We start from the raw sequence: 20,586 nt of genomic DNA, 5'->3' as shown, positions 1-20,586 counted from the left end.
CTGTCCTCTACGTATTATCAGTTCACTTTCGCCATTTCTTTTGCGTCTGAGCAATTCTTCACGCAATAACTTGTTATCCTGTCTCTCTTTTAGAGAGAGATCAGGTGCTCATGATTGCATGAGTCTCATGATGTCTTATATATGTAGTGCCTTGTGATGAACTACCACAACCTGAACATGGATCAGTGATGTGTGACTATGGAGATGATGGAACAACATCATATCAAGATATCTGCCGATACACTTGTGCGGATGGTTTTGAAATAATGGGCAGCAGTTCAAGAACTTGTCTCAGTACAGGGATGTGGAGTAATGATGAACCAATGTGTACAAGAGGTGTGCTAGTTGTTGGTTGTAAAGTGGTTTATCTTTATGTTATTAGTGTCCTGTCCAACCCTCAATCATCCTGCTAATGGAACTATTTCTTGTTCAAGTGGAAGTAACCAGGATGTTGTGTATGAAGTGACATGTAATTTTACATGTGATACTGGATACCAGTTGACCAGTGGTAGTCATAGTAGAACCTGTTTGAGTGATGGAAGGTGGAATGGTAGTGAAGCTACTTGTGGGAGAGGTTTGATGATTATATAATGTATGCTGTTCTTAACAACTCCTAAATAGTTCCTTGTGTTCGGCTTCCTCAACCTTCTAATGGAGCAATCAGCTGCTCACTTGGTGATGATGGGGTGACTTCCTTTGAGGACACGTGCACCTTTACATGTAACAGTGGTTATGAAGTTAGTGGTAGTAATTTGAGGAGTTGTCAAAGTGATGGGGGTTGGAGTGGTATGTCAACAACATGTGAAAGAGGTATGTGTTAAACAGGTCATTTCACCTGTGATGTAATTTTACTAATAGTGCCCTGTCCTGACCTCGGTCAACCTGATAATGGAATGATTGAATGCATGTTTGGAGATGATGGGGTAGCTTCATACCAAGACACTTGCAGATTCAGTTGTGCTGAAGGTTATCGCCTCAGTGGTAGCACATCACGCAATTGTCAGAGTGATGGAACTTGGAGTGGTGCTACTGAAACATGTGATAGAGGTAAGATGACCCAAACAATAACACAGTACCAAACACTAATGAATATGCCAAGTTGATCATCCACAACCCTATTACTGCTTTCTTTCCTACGCAAACCACGTACCCTTGTGTGGCGATAGTCGTGAACTAGATTACTTAATGTTGTCATGATTGCATGAGTCTCACGATGTCTTATATGTGTAGTGCCTTGTGATGAACTACCACAACCTGAACATGGATCAGTGATGTGTGACTATGGAGATGATGGAACAACATCATATCAAGATATCTGCCGATACACTTGTGCGGATGGTTTTGAAATAATTGGCAGCAGTTCAAGAACTTGTCTCAGTACAGGGATGTGGAGTAATGATGAACCAATGTGTATAAGAGGTGTGCTAGTTGTTGGTTGTAAAGTGGTTTATCTTTATGTTATTAGTGCCCTGTCCAACCCTCAATCATCCTGCTAATGGAACTATTTCTTGTTCAAGTGGAAGTAACCAGGATGTTGTGTATGAAGTGACATGTAATTTTACATGTGATACTGGATACCAGTTGACCAGTGGTAGTCATAGTAGAACTTGTTTGAGTGATGGAAGGTGGAATGGTACTGAAGCTACTTGTGGGAGAGGTTTGATGATTATATAATGTATGCTGTTCTTAACAACTCCTAAATAGTTCCTTGTGTTCGGCTTCCTCAACCTACTAATGGAGCAATCAGCTGCTCACTTGGTGATGATGGGGTGGCTTCCTTTGAGGACACGTGCACATTTACATGTAACAGTGGTTATGAAGTTAGAGGTAGCAGTATGAGGACTTGTCAGAGTGATGAGAGTTGGAGTGGTATGACAACAACATGTGCAAGAGGTAGGTGTTAAACAAATCATTTCACCTGTGATGTAATTTTACTAATAGTGTCCTGTCCTGACCTCGGTCAACCTGATAACGGAATGATTGATTGTACGTTTGGAGATGATGGGGTCGCTTCATACCAAGACACATGCAGATTCAGTTGTGCTGATGGTTATCGTCTCCGTGGTAGCACATCACGCAATTGTCAGAGCGATGGAACTTGGAGCGGTGGTATTGCAACATGTCATAGAGGTAAGGTGACCTTATTATCCAAACACAGTACATTTAATGAATATGCTAAGTTGATCATCCACTGCTTACTTTCCTACACAAACCACATACCCTTGTGTGGCGATAGTCGTGAACTAGATTACTTAATGTTGTCATGATTGCATGAGTCTCACGATGTCTTATATGTGTAGTGCCTTGTGATGAACTACCACAACCTGAACATGGATCAGTGATGTGTGACTATGGAGATGATGGAACAACATCATATCAAGATATCTGCCGATACACTTGTGCGGATGGTTTTGAAATAATGGGCAGCAGTTCAAGAACTTGTCTCAGTACAGGGATGTGGAGTAATGATGAACCAGTGTGTATAAGAGGTGTGCTAGTTGTTGGTTGTAAAGTGGTTTATCTTTATGTTATTAGTGCCCTGTCCAACCCTCAATCATCCTGCTAATGGAACTATTTCTTGTTCAAGTGGAAGTAACCAGGATGTTGTGTATGAAGTGACATGTAATTTTACATGTGATACTGGATACCAGTTGACCAGTGGTAGTCATAGTAGAACTTGTTTGAGTGATGGAAGGTGGAATGGTACTGAAGCTACTTGTGGGAGAGGTTTGATGATTATATAATGTATGCTGTTCTTAACAACTCCTAAATAGTTCCTTGTGTTCGGCTTCCTCAACCTACTAATGGAGCAATCAGCTGCTCACTTGGTGATGATGGGGTGGCTTTCTTTGAGGACACGTGCACATTTACATGTAACAGTGGTTATGAAGTTAGAGGTAGCAGTATGAGGACTTGTCAGAGTGATGAGAGTTGGAGTGGTATGACAACAACATGTGCAAGAGGTAGGTGTTAAACAAATCATTTCACCTGTGATGTAATTTTACTAATAGTGTCCTGTCCTGACCTCGGTCAACCTGATAACGGAATGATTGATTGTACGTTTGGAGATGATGGGGTCACTTCATACCAAGACACATGCAGATTCAGTTGTGCTGATGGTTATCGTCTCCGTGGTAGCACATCACGCAATTGTCAGAGCGATGGAACTTGGAGCGGTGGTATTGCAACATGTCATAGAGGTAAGGTGACCTTATTATCCAAACACAGTACATTTAATGAATATGCTAAGTTGATCATCCACTGCTTACTTTCCTACACAAACCACGTACCCTTGTGTGGTGATAGTAGTGAACTACGTCTAGAAAACTTAATGTTGTCATGATTGCATGAGTCTCATGATGTCTTATATGTGTAGTGCCTTGTGATGAACTACCACAACCTGAACATGGATCAGTGATGTGTGACTATGGAGATGATGGAACAACATCATATCAAGATATCTGCCGATACACTTGTGCGGATGGTTTTGAAATAATGGGCAGCAGTTCAAGAACTTGTCTCAGTACAGGGATGTGGAGTAATGATGAACCAATGTGTACAAGAGGTGTGCTAGTTGTTGGTTGTAAAGTGGTTTATCTTTATGTTATTAGTGTCCTGTCCAACCCTCAATCATCCTGCTAATGGAACTATTTCTTGTTCAAGTGGAAGTAACCAGGATGTTGTGTATGAAGTGACATGTAATTTTACATGTGATACTGGATACCAGTTGACCAGTGGTAGTCATAGTAGAACCTGTTTGAGTGATGGAAGGTGGAATGGTAGTGAAGCTACTTGTGGGAGAGGTTTGATGATTATATAATGTATGCTGTTCTTAACAACTCCTAAATAGTTCCTTGTGTTCGGCTTCCTCAACCTTCTAATGGAGCAATCAGCTGCTCACTTGGTGATGATGGGGTGACTTCCTTTGAGGACATGTGCACCTTTACATGTAACAGTGGTTATGAAGTTAGTGGTAGTAATTTGAGGAGTTGTCAAAGTGATGGGGGTTGGAGTGGTATGTCAACAACATGTGAAAGAGGTATGTGTTAAACAGGTCATTTCACCTGTGATGTAATTTTACTAATAGTGCCCTGTCCTGACCTCGGTCAACCTGATAATGGAATGATTGAATGCATGTTTGGAGATGATGGGGTAGCTTCATACCAAGACACTTGCAGATTCAGTTGTGCTGAAGGTTATCGCCTCAGTGGTAGCACATCACGCAATTGTCAGAGTGATGGAACTTGGAGTGGTGCTACTGAAACATGTGATAGAGGTAAGATGACCCAAACAATAACACAGTACCAAACACTAATGAATATGCCAAGTTGATCATCCACAACCCTATTACTGCTTTCTTTCCTACGCAAACCACGTACCCTTGTGTGGCGATAGTCGTGAACTAGATTACTTAATGTTGTCATGATTGCATGAGTCTCACGATGTCTTATATGTGTAGTGCCTTGTGATGAACTACCACAACCTGAACATGGATCAGTGATGTGTGACTATGGAGATGATGGAACAACATCATATCAAGATATCTGCCGATACACTTGTGCGGATGGTTTTGAAATAATTGGCAGCAGTTCAAGAACTTGTCTCAGTACAGGGATGTGGAGTAATGATGAACCAATGTGTATAAGAGGTGTGCTAGTTGTTGGTTGTAAAGTGGTTTATCTTTATGTTATTAGTGCCCTGTCCAACCCTCAATCATCCTGCTAATGGAACTATTTCTTGTTCAAGTGGAAGTAACCAGGATGTTGTGTATGAAGTGACATGTAATTTTACATGTGATACTGGATACCAGTTGACCAGTGGTAGTCATAGTAGAACTTGTTTGAGTGATGGAAGGTGGAATGGTACTGAAGCTACTTGTGGGAGAGGTTTGATGATTATATAATGTATGCTGTTCTTAACAACTCCTAAATAGTTCCTTGTGTTCGGCTTCCTCAACCTACTAATGGAGCAATCAGCTGCTCACTTGGTGATGATGGGGTGGCTTCCTTTGAGGACACGTGCACATTTACATGTAACAGTGGTTATGAAGTTAGAGGTAGCAGTATGAGGACTTGTCAGAGTGATGAGAGTTGGAGTGGTATGACAACAACATGTGCAAGAGGTAGGTGTTAAACAAATCATTTCACCTGTGATGTAATTTTACTAATAGTGTCCTGTCCTGACCTCGGTCAACCTGATAACGGAATGATTGATTGTACGTTTGGAGATGATGGGGTCGCTTCATACCAAGACACATGCAGATTCAGTTGTGCTGATGGTTATCGTCTCCGTGGTAGCACATCACGCAATTGTCAGAGCGATGGAACTTGGAGCGGTGGTATTGCAACATGTCATAGAGGTAAGGTGACCTTATTATCCAAACACAGTACATTTAATGAATATGCTAAGTTGATCATCCACTGCTTACTTTCCTACACAAACCACATACCCTTGTGTGGCGATAGTCGTGAACTAGATTACTTAATGTTGTCATGATTGCATGAGTCTCACGATGTCTTATATGTGTAGTGCCTTGTGATGAACTACCACAACCTGAACATGGATCAGTGATGTGTGACTATGGAGATGATGGAACAACATCATATCAAGATATCTGCCAATACACTTGTGCGGATGGTTTTGAAATAATGGGCAGCAGTTCAAGAACTTGTCTCAGTACAGGGATGTGGAGTAATGATGAACCAGTGTGTATAAGAGGTGTGCTAGTTGTTGGTTGTAAAGTGGTTTATCTTTATGTTATTAGTGCCCTGTCCAACCCTCAATCATCCTGCTAATGGAACTATTTCTTGTTCAAGTGGAAGTAACCAGGATGTTGTGTATGAAGTGACATGTAATTTTACATGTGATACTGGATACCAGTTGACCAGTGGTAGTCATAGTAGAACTTGTTTGAGTGATGGAAGGTGGAATGGTACTGAAGCTACTTGTGGGAGAGGTTTGATGATTATATAATGTATGCTGTTCTTAACAACTCCTAAATAGTTCCTTGTGTTCGGCTTCCTCAACCTACTAATGGAGCAATCAGCTGCTCACTTGGTGATGATGGGGTGGCTTTCTTTGAGGACACGTGCACATTTACATGTAACAGTGGTTATGAAGTTAGAGGTAGCAGTATGAGGACTTGTCAGAGTGATGAGAGTTGGAGTGGTATGACAACAACATGTGCAAGAGGTAGGTGTTAAACAAATCATTTCACCTGTGATGTAATTTTACTAATAGTGTCCTGTCCTGACCTCGGTCAACCTGATAACGGAATGATTGATTGTACGTTTGGAGATGATGGGGTCACTTCATACCAAGACACATGCAGATTCAGTTGTGCTGATGGTTATCGTCTCCGTGGTAGCACATCACGCAATTGTCAGAGCGATGGAACTTGGAGCGGTGGTATTGCAACATGTCATAGAGGTAAGGTGACCTTATTATCCAAACACAGTACATTTAATGAATATGCTAAGTTGATCATCCACTGCTTACTTTCCTACACAAACCACGTACCCTTGTGTGGTGATAGTAGTGAACTACGTCTAGAAAACTTAATGTTGTCATGATTGCATGAGTCTCATGATGTCTTATATGTGTAGTGCCTTGTGATGAACTACCACAACCTGAACATGGATCAGTGATGTGTGACTATGGAGATGATGGAACAACATCATATCAAGATATCTGCCGATACACTTGTGCGGATGGTTTTGAAATAATGGGCAGCAGTTCAAGAACTTGTCTCAGTACAGGGATGTGGAGTAATGATGAACCAATGTGTACAAGAGGTGTGCTAGTTGTTGGTTGTAAAGTGGTTTATCTTTATGTTATTAGTGTCCTGTCCAACCCTCAATCATCCTGCTAATGGAACTATTTCTTGTTCAAGTGGAAGTAACCAGGATGTTGTGTATGAAGTGACATGTAATTTTACATGTGATACTGGATACCAGTTGACCAGTGGTAGTCATAGTAGAACCTGTTTGAGTGATGGAAGGTGGAATGGTAGTGAAGCTACTTGTGGGAGAGGTTTGATGATTATATAATGTATGCTGTTCTTAACAACTCCTAAATAGTTCCTTGTGTTCGGCTTCCTCAACCTTCTAATGGAGCAATCAGCTGCTCACTTGGTGATGATGGGGTGACTTCCTTTGAGGACATGTGCACCTTTACATGTAACAGTGGTTATGAAGTTAGTGGTAGTAATTTGAGGAGTTGTCAAAGTGATGGGGGTTGGAGTGGTATGTCAACAACATGTGAAAGAGGTATGTGTTAAACAGGTCATTTCACCTGTGATGTAATTTTACTAATAGTGCCCTGTCCTGACCTCGGTCAACCTGATAATGGAATGATTGAATGCATGTTTGGAGATGATGGGGTAGCTTCATACCAAGACACTTGCAGATTCAGTTGTGCTGAAGGTTATCGCCTCAGTGGTAGCACATCACGCAATTGTCAGAGTGATGGAACTTGGAGTGGTGCTACTGAAACATGTGATAGAGGTAAGATGACCCAAACAATAACACAGTACCAAACACTAATGAATATGCCAAGTTGATCATCCACAACCCTATTACTGCTTTCTTTCCTACGCAAACCACGTACCCTTGTGTGGCGATAGTCGTAAACTAGATTACTTAACGTTGTCATGATTGCATGAGTCTCACGATGTCTTATATGTGTAGTGCCTTGTGATGAACTACCACAACCTGAACATGGATCAGTGATGTGTGACAATGGAGATGATGGAACAACATCATATCAAGATATCTGCCGATACACTTGTGCGGATGGTTTTGAAATAATGGGCAGCAGTTCAAGAACTTGTCTCAGTACAGGGATGTGGAGTAATGATGAACCAGTGTGTATAAGAGGTGTGCTAGTTGTTGGTTGTAAAGTGGTTTATCTTTATGTTATTAGTGCCCTGTCCAACCCTCAATCATCCTGCTAATGGAACTATTTCTTGTTCAAGTGGAAGTAACCAGGATGTTGTGTATGAAGTGACATGTAATTTTACATGTGATACTGGATACCAGTTGACCAGTGGTAGTCATAGTAGAACTTGTTTGAGTGATGGAAGGTGGAATGGTACTGAAGCTACTTGTGGGAGAGGTTTGATGATTATATAATGTATGCTGTTCTTAACAACTCCTAAATAGTTCCTTGTGTTCGGCTTCCTCAACCTACTAATGGAGCAATCAGCTGCTCACTTGGTGATGATGGGGTGGCTTCCTTTGAGGACACGTGCACATTTACATGTAACAGTGGTTATGAAGTTAGAGGTAGCAGTATGAGGACTTGTCAGAGTGATGAGAGTTGGAGTGGTATGACAACAACATGTGCAAGAGGTAGGTGTTAAACAAATCATTTCACCTGTGATGTAATTTTACTAATAGTGTCCTGTCCTGACCTCGGTCAACCTGATAACGGAATGATTGATTGTACGTTTGGAGATGATGGGGTCACTTCATACCAAGACACATGCAGATTCAATTGTGCTGAAGGTTATCGTCTCCGTGGTAGCACATCACGCAATTGTCAGAGCGATGAAACTTGGAGCGGTGGTATTGCAACATGTCATAGAGGTAAGATGACATTATTATCCAAACTAAGTTTGTTTAATGAATACGCCAAATTGATCATCCACAACCCTACCACAATATGTACCTTCTGTGGTGATAGAAGTAAACTACAAGGGCCTAGGTCTAGAAAACTCGATGTTCTCATGATTGCACGAGTCTCCCGATGTCTTATATGTGTAGTGCCTTGTGATGAACTATCACAACCTGAACATGGATCAGTGATGTGTGACTATGGAGATGATGGAACAACATCATATCAAGATGTCTGCCGATACACTTGTGTGGATGGTTTTGAAATAATGGGCAGCAGTTCAAGAACTTGTCTCAGTACCGGGATGTGGAGTAATGATGGACCAATGTGTACAAGAGGTGTGTTAGTTGTTGGTTGTAAAATGGTTTATCTTTGTTTGCGTTATGTTATTAGTGTCCTGTCCAACCCTCAATCATCCTGCTAATGGAACTATTTCTTGTTCAAGTGGAAGTAACCAGGATGTTGTGTATGAAGTGACATGTAATTTTACATGTGATACTGGATACCAGTTGACCAGTGGTAGTCATAGTAGAACCTGTTTGAGTGATGGAAGGTGGAATGGTACTGAAGCTACTTGTGGGAGAGGTTTGATGATTATATAATGTACACTGTAGTTAAATAACAACTCCTCAATAGTTCGTTGTGTTCCACTCTCTGAACCTACTAATGGAACAATCAGCTGCTCACTTGGTGATGATGGGGTGGCTTCCTTTGAGGACACGTGCACATTTACATGTAACAGTGGTTATGAAGTTAGAGGTAGCAGTATGAGGACTTGTCAGAGTGATGAGAGTTGGAGTGGTATGACAACAATATGTGCAAGAGGTAGGTGTTAAACAAATCATTTCACCTGTGATGTAATTTTACTAATAGTGTCCTGTCCTGACCTCGGTCAACCTGATAACGGAATGATTGATTGTACGTTTGGAGATGATGGAGTCGCTTCATACCAAGACACATGCAGATTCAGTTGTGCTGATGGTTATCGTCTCCGTGGTAGCACATCACGCAATTGTCAGAGCGATGGAACTTGGAGCAGTGGTATTGCAACATGTCATAGAGGTAAGGTGACCTTATTATCCAAACACAGTACATTTAATGAATATGCTAAGTTGATCATCCACTGCTTACTTTCCTACACAAACCACGTACCCTTGTGTGGTGATAGTTGTGAACTACGTCTAGAAAACTTAATGTTCTCATGATTGCATGAGTCTCATGATGTCTTATACATACAGTGCCTTGTGATGAACTACCACAACCTGAACATGGATCAGTGATGTGTGACTATGGAGATGATGGAACAACATCATATCAAGATATCTGCCAATACACTTGTGCGGATGGTTTTGAAATAATGGGCAGCAGTTCAAGAACTTGTCTCAGTACAGGGATGTGGAGTAATGATGAACCAATGTGTACAAGAGGTGTGTTAGTTGTTGGTTGTAAAGTGGTTTATCTTTATGTTATTAGTGTCCTGTCCAACCCTCAATCATCCTGCTAATGGAACTATTTCTTGTACAAGTGGAAGTAACCAGGATGTTGTATATGAAGTGACATGTAATTTTACATGTGATACTGGGTACCACTTGACCAGTGGTAGTCATAGTAGAACTTGTTTGGGTGATGGAAGGTGGAATGGTACTGAAGCTACTTGTGGGAGAGGTTTGATGATTATATAATGTATGCTGTTCTTAACTACTCCTAAATAGTTCCTTGTGTTCGGCTTCCTCAACCTGCTAATGGAGCAATCAGCTGCTCACTTGGTGATGATGGGGTGGCTTCCTTTGAAGACACGTGCACATTTACATGTAACAGTGGTTATGAAGTTAGTGGTAGTAATTTGAGGAGTTGTCAGAGTGATGGGGGTTGGAGTGGTATGCCAACAACATGTGAAAGAGGTATGTGTTAAACAAGTCATTTCACCTGTGATGTAATTTTACTAATAGTGCTCTGTCCTGACCTCGGTCAACCTGATAATGGAATGATTGAATGCATGTTTGGAGATGATGGGGTGGCTTCATACCAAGACACTTGCAGATTCAGTTGTGCTGAAGGTTATCTCCTCAGTGGTAGCACATCACGCAATTGTCAGAGTGATGGAACTTGGAGTGGTGCTACTGAAACATGTGATAGAGGTAAGATGACCCAAACAATAACACAGTACCAAACACAGTACGTTTAATGAATATGCCAAGTTGATCATCCACAACCCTATTACTGCTTACTTTCCTATGCAAACTACGTACCCTTGTGTGGCGATAGTCGTGAACTAGATTACTTAATGTTGTCTTGATTGCATGAGTCTCACGATGTCTTATATGTGTAGTGCCTTGTGATGAACTACCACAACCTGAACATGGATCAGTGATGTGTGACTATGGAGATGATGGAACAACATCATATCAAGATGTCTGCCGATACACTTGTGTGGATGGTTTTGAAATAATGGGAAGCAGTTCAAGAACTTGTCTCAGTACCGGGATGTGGAGTAATGATGAACCAATGTGTACAAGAGGTGTGTAAGTTGTTGGTTGTAAAGTGGTTTATCTTTATGTTATTAGTGTCCTGTCCAACCCTCAATCATCCTGCTAATGGAACTATTTCTTGTTCAAGTGGAAGTAACCAGGATGTTGTGTATGAAGTGACATGTAATTTTACATGTGATACTGGATACCAGTTGACCAGCGGTAGTCAAAGTAGAACCTGTTTGAGTGATGGAAGGTGGAATGGTACTGAAGCTACTTGTGGGAGAGGTTTGTTGATTATATAATGTATGCTGTTCTTAACAACTCCTAAATAGTTCCTTGTGTTCGGCTTCCTCAACCGTCTAATGGAGCAATCAGCTGCTCACTTGGTGATGATGGGGTGACTTCCTTTGAGGACATGTGCACATTTACATGTAACAGTGGTTATGAAGTTAGTGGTAGTAATTTGAGGAGTTGTCAGAGTGATGGGGGTTGGAGTGGTATGCCAACAACATGTGAAAGAGGTATGTGTTAAACAGGTCATTTCACCTGTGATGTAATTTTACTAATAGTGTCCTGTCCTGACCTCGGTCAACCTGATAACGGAATGATTGATTGTACGTTTGGAGATGATGGGGTCGCTTCATACCAAGACACATGCAGATTCAGTTGTGCTGATGGTTATCGTCTCCGTGGTAGCACATCACGCAATTGTCAGAGCGATGGAACTTGGAGCAGTGGTATTGCAACATGTCATAGAGGTAAGATGACATTATTATCCAAACTAAGTTTGTTTAATGAATACGCCAAATTGATCATCCACAACCCTACCACAATATGTACCTTCTGTGGTGATAGAAGTAAACTACAAGGGCCTAGGTCTAGAAAACTCGATGTTCTCATGATTGCACGAGTCTCACGATGTCTTATATGTGTAGTGCCTTGTGATGAACTACTACAACCTGAACATGGATCAGTGATGTGTGACTATGGAGATGATGGAACAACATCATATCAAGATGTCTGCCGATACACTTGTGTGGATGGTTTTGAAATAATGGGCAGCAGTTCAAGAACTTGTCTCAGTACCGGGATGTGGAGTAATGATGGACCAATGTGTACAAGAGGTGTGTTAGTTGTTGGTTGTAAAATGGTTTATCTTTGTTTGCGTTATGTTATTAGTGTCCTGTCCAACCCTCAATCATCCTGCTAATGGAACTATTTCTTGTTCAAGTGGAAGTAACCAGGATGTTGTGTATGAAGTGACATGTAATTTTACATGTGATACTGGATACCAGTTGACCAGTGGTAGTCATAGTAGAACCTGTTTGAGTGATGGAAGGTGGAATGGTACTGAAGCTACTTGTGGGAGAGGTTTGATGATTATATAATGTATTCTGCTCTTAACAACTCCTAAACAGTTCCTTGTGTTCGACTTCCTCAACTTGCTAATGGAGCAATCAGCTGCTCACTTGGTGATGATGAGGTGACTTCCTTTGAGGACACGTGCACATTTACATGTAACAGTGGTTATGAAGTTAGTGGTAGTAATTTGACGAGTTGTCAGAGTGATGGGAGTTGGAGTGGTATGCCAACAACATGCGAAAGAGGTATGTGTTAAACAGGTCATTTCACCTGTGATGTAATTTTACTAATAGTGTTCTGTTCTGACTTTGGTCAACCTGATAATGGAATGATTGAATGCATGTTTGGAGATGATGGGGTGGCTTCATACCAAGACACCTGCAGATTCAGTTGTGCTGATGGTTATCGCCTCAGTGGTAGCACATCACGCAATTGTCAGAGTGATGGAACTTGGAGTGGTGGAAGTACAGCATGTCTTAGAGGTAAGGTGACTTTATTATCGTAATGAATTTCACACAAAATCATACAACAATCCATTGGGTCACACGTTGTCTTATATATGTAGTGCCTTGTAATGAACTACCACTACCTGAAGATGGTATGATCACTTGTGACTATGGTGATGATGGAACAACATCATATCAAGATGTCTGCCGATACACTTGTGTGGATGGTTTTGAACTAATAGGTAACAGTTCAAGGACCTGTCTCAGTACTGGGATGTGGAGTAATGATGAACCAAGGTGTACAAGAGGTACGTGTAGGCAAGCACCTTTTGTTTTAACAGCATATTATTTTTACATTATTAGTGTCCTGTCCAACCCTCAATCATCGTGCTAATGGAACTATTTCTTGTTCAAGTGGAAGTAACCAGGATCCTGTGTATGAAGTGACGTGTAATTTTACATGTGACACTGGATATCAGTTGACCAGTGGTAGTCATAGTAGAACCTGTTTGAGTGATGGAAGGTGGAATGGCACTGAAGCTACTTGTGGAAGAGGTTTGATGATTATATAATATATGCTGTTCTTAACAACTCTTAAATAGTTCCTTGTGTTCAACTTCCTCAACCTGCTAATGGAGCAATCAGCTGCTCACTTGGTGATGATGGGGTGACTTCCTTTGAGGACACGTGCACATTTACATGTAACAGTGGTTATGAAGTTAGTGGTAGTAGTATGAGGGCTTGTCATAGTGATGGGAGTTGGAGTGATATGGAAACAACGTGTGCAAGAGGTATGTGTTAAACAAGTCATTTCACCTATCATGTTATTTTACTAATAGTGTCCTGTCCTAACCTCCATCAACCTGACAATGGATTGATTGAATGCATGTTTGGAGATGATGGGGTGGCTTCATACCAAGACACTTGCAGATTCAGTTGTGCTGAAGGTTATCGCCTCAGTGGTAGCACATCACGCAATTGTCAGAGTGATGGAACTTGGAGTGGTGCTACTGAAACATGTGATAGAGGTAAGATGACCCAAACAATAACACAGTACCAAACACAGTACGTTTAATGAATATGCCAAGTTGATCATCCACAACCCTATTACTGCTTACTTTCCTACACAAACCACGTACCCTTGTGTGGCGATAGTCGTGAACTAGATTACTTAATGTTGTCATGATTGCATGAGTCTCAAGATGTCTTATATGTGTAGTGCCTTGTGATGAACTACCACAACCTGAACATGGATCAGTGATGTGTGACTATGGAGATGATGGAACAACATCATATCAAGATGTCTGCCGATACACTTGTGTGGATGGTTTTGAAATAATGGGCAGCAGTTCAAGAACTTGTCTCAGTACCGGGATGTGGAGTAATGATGGACCAATGTGTACAAGAGGTGTGTTAGTTGTTGGTTGTAAAATGGTTTATCTTTGTTTGCGTTATGTTATTAGTGTCCTGTCCAACTCTCAATCATCCTGCTAATGGAACTATTTCTTGTTCAAGTGGAAGTAACCAGGATGTTGTGTATGAAGTGACATGTAATTTTACATGTGATACTGGATACCAGTTGACCAGTGGTAGTCATAGTAGAACTTGTTTGAGTGATGGAAGGTGGAATGGTACTGAAACTACTTGTTGGAGAGGTTCGGTGATTATATAATGTACACTGTAGTTAAATAACAACTCCTCAATAGTTCGTTGTGTTCCACTCTCTGAACCTACTAATGGAGCAATCAGCTGCTCACTTGGTGATGATGGGGTGGCTTCCTTTGAGGACACATGCACATTTACATGTAACAGTGGTTATGAAGTTAGTGGTAGTAATTTGAGGAGTTGTCAGAGTGATGGGGGTTGGAGTGGTATGCCAACAACATGTGATAGAGGTATGTGTTAAACAGGTCATTTCACCTGTGGTGTAATTTTACTAATAGTGTCCTGTCCTGACCTCGGTCAACCTGATAATGGAATGATTGAATGCATGTTTGGAGATGATGGGGTGGCTTCATACCAAGACACCTGCAGATTCAGTTGTGTTGAAGGTTATCTTCTCAGTGGTAGCACATCACGCACTTGTCAGAGTGAAGGAACTTGGAGTGGTGGAGGTACAACATGTCATAGAGGTAAGATGATATTATTATTAATGAATATCAAGCAAAATCATACAACAATCCATTACTGCTTAGTTTCCTACGCAAACTACATAGCCTTCTGTGATGGTAGTAGTGAACTGCAGTTAAAAGGTCCCTTGTTTAGAATCAATACACATAATAGTGTGTCGTGCAGCCCAAGAAGCCGGCGCGTCACACCGTGGGTATATTGACAGGAAGAAAGAAAATGTCATTTTCACACCTTTGTATCTTGGTGATACCTTACCTGATTGGAACCAAATTTGCTACAGTGTTGACCACCACTTAGGGGAGTCCACATTCCAAAATCGCTCAAGCCATTTCCGAGATATGAGCAGCCAAAGTTTCAATCTTTTCTTGTTTTTCTTCGTCTTTTCACACACTTGCAAAAATTGCTATAAAACACAAACACGTACTCAGATTACCTTCAAATTTGGCAAACAGAAAGGGAATTTAAAGGCGAATCCTAGTATCAAATTTGGTACGAATCCAATGAACAGTTAAGGATTTATTACCAATTATTCATGTAAAACAAGATCAATTTGTTGTCATGCCTACAGGGTAAACCGCTTCATGGAATGAGTTGAAAATTGGTTTGTGGATAGATCAAAGTGCCTTTTGGTGGTTTGAAAGCATCGAAATAAAGATCACGGAGATATGACATGAAACTGAAGGTGTGTAATAATTGTGCAATCGAAATTTGTGAACAGAAGTACCAATTTTTTTCCCAATACTTTTCACGCCTACCAGGCAAACCGCTTAGAGCAGTGAGCTGAAAATTGGTATGTAGCTGGAATACTCATCGTAGAAAGTCCTTGCAGTAGTACAGAGCAATCGGATTACAAACCACTGAGTTATGATTCAAAAGCCAACTCTGTGTAGCAAATGCAAGATCAAGATATTCTAATAGAACAGTCACTCTAATAGAGCATTCAGCTAGTTTATGACTTACTCCATTATAGAATTCTATTACAATGCAAGTTATTCTGTAGAGAGTTCAGCTGCAAACAGTTGATCTTATTGACAGTTCAGCTACAAGCAAGTCACCCTGTAGAGAGTTCAGCTACAAATATATTGCTGTAGAGATTCAGAATATTACAAGTCACACTGAAGAGGGTTTAGCTATCGAGTTATGCACCCTGTAGAGAGTTCAGCTACAAACAAGTCACTTTATACAATGTTCAGCTACAAGTAAGTCATTCTGTAGAGAGTTCAGCTAAAAACACAATTCACTCTGTAGAGAATTCTGCTACAAACAAGTTATCGTGTAGAGAGTTTAACAACCAAAAAAAAAACCACCCTGTAAAGAGTTCAGCTTTGCTAACAAGTTACTCTGTAGAGAGATCAGCTAGAAACAAGAGAGAGCTCAGCTAGAAGACGTCACCTTGCAGAGAGTTCAGCTACAAACAAATCACCCTGCAGAGAGTTCAGCTACAAACAAATTACACTGTAGAGAGATCAGTTAGAAACAAGTCACTTTGTAGAGAATTTAGCTACAAACAAATCACCCTGTAGAGAGTTCAGCTACAAACAGATTACTTAGTGGAGAGTTCAGCTAGAAGAAGTCACCTTGTAGGGAGATCAGCTAGAAGAAATCACCTTGTAGAGAGTTCAACTATGACCAAATCACTCTAGAAGGAGCTCAGCTTGAAACAAGTCACCCAGTAGAGAGATCAACTAGAAAAAGTCACCCTGTACAGTTCAGCTACAGACTAATCACCCTGTAGAGAGTTTAGCTAGAAACAAGTCACCAACTAGATAGAGACAAGTCACTCTGCAGAGAGATAAGCTAAAAGAAATTACTTAGCAGCGAGTTCAGCTACAAAGAAACCATCCTGTAGAGAGTTCAGCTACAAACAAATCACCCTGTAGAGGGTACAGCTACAAATCATCCTGTAGAGGGTACAGCTACAAACAAATCACCCTGCAGAGAGTTCAGCTACAAAAAATCACCCTGTAGAGAGATTATCTAGAAACAAGTCATTTTGTAGAGAATTGAGCTATAAACATATCACTCTGTATAGAGTTCACCTGCAAACAAATCACCCTGTGAGAGTTCAGCTAGACAGAAGTCACCCTGTAGAGAGATCAGCTAGAAACAAGTCACCATGTAGAGAGGTAAACTACAAACAAATCATCCTGTAGAGAAACTCTACAGGATGACTTTTTCTAGCTGATGTCTATACTGGGTGACTTGTTACTCCTTCTAGGGTGATTTGTTCATAGCTGAACTCTCTACAGGATGATTTGTTTGTAGTTTACCTCTCTACAGGGTGACTTGTTTCTAGCTGAAATCCCTACAGGGTGATCTGTTGGTAGCTGAACTTTCTACAGGGTGACTTCTGTCTAGCTGAACTCTCACAGGGTGATTTGTTTGCAGGTGAACTCTCTACAGGATGGTTTCTTTGTAGCTGAACTCTCTGCAAGGTGATTTCTTCCAGCTGATCACTCTACAGTGCTACAAACAAATCACCCTGTAGAGAGTTCAGCTACAAACAAGTCACCCACTAGAGAGATCTACTAGAAACAAGTCATCCTGTAGAGAGATCAGCTAGAAGAAATTACTTTGCAGAGAGTTTAGCTACAAAGAAACCATCCTGTAGAGAGTTCAGCTACAAACAAATCACCCTGTAGAGAGTTCAGCTACAAACAAGTCACCAACTAGAGAGATCAGCTACAAACAAATCACCCTATAGAGTGTTCAGCTAGAAACAAATCACCCTGCAGAGAGTTCGGCTACAAAAAATCACCCTGTAGAGTGTTCAGCTAGAAACAAGTCACTTTGTACAGAATTCAGCAACAAACAAATCACCCTGTAAAGAGTTCAGCTAGACACAAATCACCCTGTAGAGAGATCAGATAGAAAAAGTCATCCTGTAGAGCAATCAGCTGGAAGAAATCACCTTATAGAGAGTTCAGCTACAAGAAAACCATCCTGTTGAGATTTAAACTACAAACAAGTCACCAACTAGAGAGATCAGCTCATTACTTAGCAGAGAGTTCAGCTACAAAAAACCATCCTGTAGAGAGTTCAGTTACAAACAAATCACCCTGTAGACAGTTCAGCTGGACACAAGTCACCCAGTAGAGAGATCAGCTAGAAGAAGTCATCTTGTAGAAACCATCCTGTAGAGAGTTCAGCTACAAACAAATCACCCTGTAGACAGTTCAGCTAGACACAAGTCACCCAGTAGAGAGGTCAGCTAGAAGAAGTCATCTTGTAGAAACCATCCTGTAGAGAGTTCAGTTACAAACAAATCATCCTGCAGAGAGTTTGGCTACAAAAAAAATCATCCTGTAGAGTGTTTAGCTAGAAACAAGTCACTTTGTAGAGAATTCAGTGACAAACAAATCACCCTGTATAGAGTTCAGCTGGACACAACTCACCCTGTAGAGAGATCAGATAGAAGAAGTCACCTTGTAGAGAGATCAGCTAGAAACAAGTCACCTTGTAGAGAGTTCAGCTACAAAGAAACCATCCTGTAGAGAGTTCAACCACAAACAAATCATCCTGCAGAGAGTTCAGCTGTAAACAAATCACCCTCTAGAGAGTTCAGCTAGACAAAAGTCACTCTGTAGAGAGATCAGGTCACCCTATAGAGAAATCAGCTACAAGAAGTCACTTTGTAGAGAGTTCAGCTACAAATAAATCACCCTGTAGAGAGATCAGCTAGAAACAAGTCTCCTTGTAGAGAGTTCAGCTACAAAGAAACCATCCTGTAGAAAGTTTTAGCTATAATAAAGTTGCACTACAGGGAGAGACATGTCATCCTGTAGAGGCTTCAGCTATGAACAAATCACCCTGTACTATGAACAGATCACCCAGTAGAGTGTTCAGTTAGATACAAGTCACCTTGTAGAGAAATCAGCTAGAAACAAGTCTCCTTGTAGAGAGTTCGGTTACAAACAAATCACCTTGTAGATATTTCAGCTACAAACTGATAATTCTGTAGAGTGATCAGCTAGAAACAAGTCACTTTGTAGAGAATTCAGCTACAAACAAATCACCCTGTAGAGAGATCAGCTGGAAACAGGAGAGAATTCAGCTACATTTCGTAGAGTGTTTCAGCTAGAAATAAGCCACTATGTGGTGAGTTCAACTACAAACCATTCACCATGTAGTCAAAGAGTACAGTTACGTTATGAAATTCCCTATAGAACTACATACACATTTTACTGTAGAGTATTCAGCTGCAAACAGTTTAACCTGTGTGACTTATTTTTATAATCAATCAAATAATTAAAAATTATTGCCTAAAGTACATGTAGCTAAACAAATCATTAAAATCTTCTTCATAATAATCTTCTCTCTAGATTTGTAAAAGACAAGTTAAAAGAAATACCTAAAGCTGGTATGAAATTACAAAAAGAATTAATATAATAATCAAAAACAGCCAAGCTGTGAAAAAAGGTGCGGCCCCCAAAAAGGCCATGGTGGAAAAAGATGTGAAATCCAAGGTGGTGGCCAAGAAATGGCTGTGACGGTAGGTTAATGGTAAAAATTTTAATAATGAAAATTCAGGTGAATTTTGTACCAAATCCTAGGAGGAGGCAACACAAATTCACCCGAATTGTTGTTATTAAAATTTTTACCATTAACCTACCATCGTAGCCATTTCTTGGCCGCCATCTTGGATTTCACATCTTTTTCCACCATGGTCTTTTTGGGGCCGCACCTTTTTTCTCAGCTTGGCTGCTTTTGATCAGATATTTATATTCTAAACAAAGGACATTGGAACCCACAGATTGTATGGGTCTTGTGACATAAGACTATTATGCATACACAATCTGTAATAGGCCACGCATGCTATGTAATAGGTTCACTTTCATAAGTAGATATGACTGTATATTGCATGTGTGCTTTAATGACAATCACGTGATAACGCCACATCGTGTCAGAAGTGCTGATCGTACCTCATGGCTACTTGCAATCTATCGTTACAACCTCCAAGTACCTTCAACTTTACCACTCCCAGCAAATGGCTGAAGTGGAAACAAAGATTCGAACAGTTTCGTATAGCATCCAGGTTGTTGGAGGAAGAAAACGCCAGACAAATAAGTGCCCTGATGTACTGCCTGGGGGACAATGCAGTAGACGTTTTAACTTCGACAAACATTTCCGAAGAAGACGCCAAGAAATACAACAAGGTTCTCGAAAAGTTCAACAGCTTTTTCAAAATGAGAAAAAATGTTATTTTTGAGAGATCACAGGAAGTCCTGAGTAAAGGAGATACCAAGGCGTTTTATCTGGGCACTATTGGAGATGATTCAGCAGTTTTTCCCAAGTCTTGGAATGTACAATTACTCGTTGACAACAAAGAAGTTTCCTTCAAGTTGGACACAGGCGCCAAGGTTACAGCAATAACTGAACAGTCATACCAATCCATTGGCAGCCCTTGTTTACAAAAACCTCAGAAACAGCTAAGAGGTCCCAAAAAGCACCCTTTAAATGTCATTGGTACTTTTACCATAACAGTGTCATACAAGAACAAATCCTGCTCAACAGACATCTACGTTGTTCGCAATCTAGCGCACAATCTGCTAGGCTTGCCG

General features: G+C 40.8%; 2 protein-coding genes across 2 annotated transcripts in view; both read left to right on the top strand.

Annotated features, from left to right (window-relative positions):
- Positions 1 to 188: 188 nt before the first annotated feature.
- Positions 189 to 11,389, top strand: LOC136248591 (sushi, von Willebrand factor type A, EGF and pentraxin domain-containing protein 1-like). The gene is made up of 40 exons (XM_066040360.1): positions 189 to 336; positions 383 to 574; positions 622 to 810; positions 859 to 1,047; positions 1,231 to 1,419; positions 1,466 to 1,657; positions 1,705 to 1,893; positions 1,942 to 2,130; positions 2,301 to 2,489; positions 2,536 to 2,727; positions 2,775 to 2,963; positions 3,012 to 3,200; positions 3,377 to 3,565; positions 3,612 to 3,803; positions 3,851 to 4,039; positions 4,088 to 4,276; positions 4,460 to 4,648; positions 4,695 to 4,886; positions 4,934 to 5,122; positions 5,171 to 5,359; positions 5,530 to 5,718; positions 5,765 to 5,956; positions 6,004 to 6,192; positions 6,241 to 6,429; positions 6,606 to 6,794; positions 6,841 to 7,032; positions 7,689 to 7,877; positions 7,924 to 8,115; positions 8,163 to 8,351; positions 8,400 to 8,588; positions 8,766 to 8,954; positions 9,010 to 9,201; positions 9,253 to 9,441; positions 9,490 to 9,678; positions 9,855 to 10,043; positions 10,090 to 10,281; positions 10,329 to 10,517; positions 10,566 to 10,754; positions 10,946 to 11,134; positions 11,181 to 11,389. Exons 1-40 carry the CDS (start codon positions 189 to 191, stop codon positions 11,387 to 11,389), a joined length of 7,569 nt encoding a protein of 2,522 aa, XP_065896432.1.
- A 1,151-nt stretch (positions 11,390 to 12,540) lies between these two features.
- The window catches only part of LOC136251451 (CUB and sushi domain-containing protein 1-like), a 33,515-nt gene continuing 25,469 nt past the window's right edge, over positions 12,541 to 20,586 (top strand). The window contains exons 1-10 of the mRNA XM_066043906.1: positions 12,541 to 12,694; positions 12,743 to 12,931; positions 13,015 to 13,203; positions 13,259 to 13,450; positions 13,498 to 13,686; positions 13,735 to 13,923; positions 14,115 to 14,303; positions 14,359 to 14,550; positions 14,602 to 14,790; positions 14,839 to 15,027. Coding sequence (XP_065899978.1) covers positions 12,673 to 12,694; positions 12,743 to 12,931; positions 13,015 to 13,203; positions 13,259 to 13,450; positions 13,498 to 13,686; positions 13,735 to 13,923; positions 14,115 to 14,303; positions 14,359 to 14,550; positions 14,602 to 14,790; positions 14,839 to 15,027 — 1,729 coding nt within the window. The 5' untranslated portion in view covers positions 12,541 to 12,672. The remainder of the gene's footprint in view (positions 12,695 to 12,742; positions 12,932 to 13,014; positions 13,204 to 13,258; positions 13,451 to 13,497; positions 13,687 to 13,734; positions 13,924 to 14,114; positions 14,304 to 14,358; positions 14,551 to 14,601; positions 14,791 to 14,838; positions 15,028 to 20,586) is intronic.

This window comes from Dysidea avara, chromosome 3 (genome assembly GCF_963678975.1).
Source record: "Dysidea avara chromosome 3, odDysAvar1.4, whole genome shotgun sequence".
NCBI lineage: Eukaryota > Metazoa > Porifera > Demospongiae > Dictyoceratida > Dysideidae > Dysidea > Dysidea avara.
Note: the sequence above shows the minus strand (reverse complement) of the source record. Positions and strands in the feature narration are given on the sequence as shown.

Bases quoted from the DNA above. Each gene is read 5' to 3' on its own strand.
- LOC136248591 (XM_066040360.1), top strand. From the start codon at position 189: ATGTGTGACTATGGAGATGATGGAACAACATCATATCAAGATATCTGC. The intron at 3,804-3,850 runs GTTTGATGATTA...ACTCCTAAATAG, and splicing joins TGAAGCTACTTGTGGGAGAG to TTCCTTGTGTTCGGCTTCCT. The intron at 4,277-4,459 runs GTAAGATGACCC...TTATATGTGTAG, and splicing joins TACTGAAACATGTGATAGAG to TGCCTTGTGATGAACTACCA.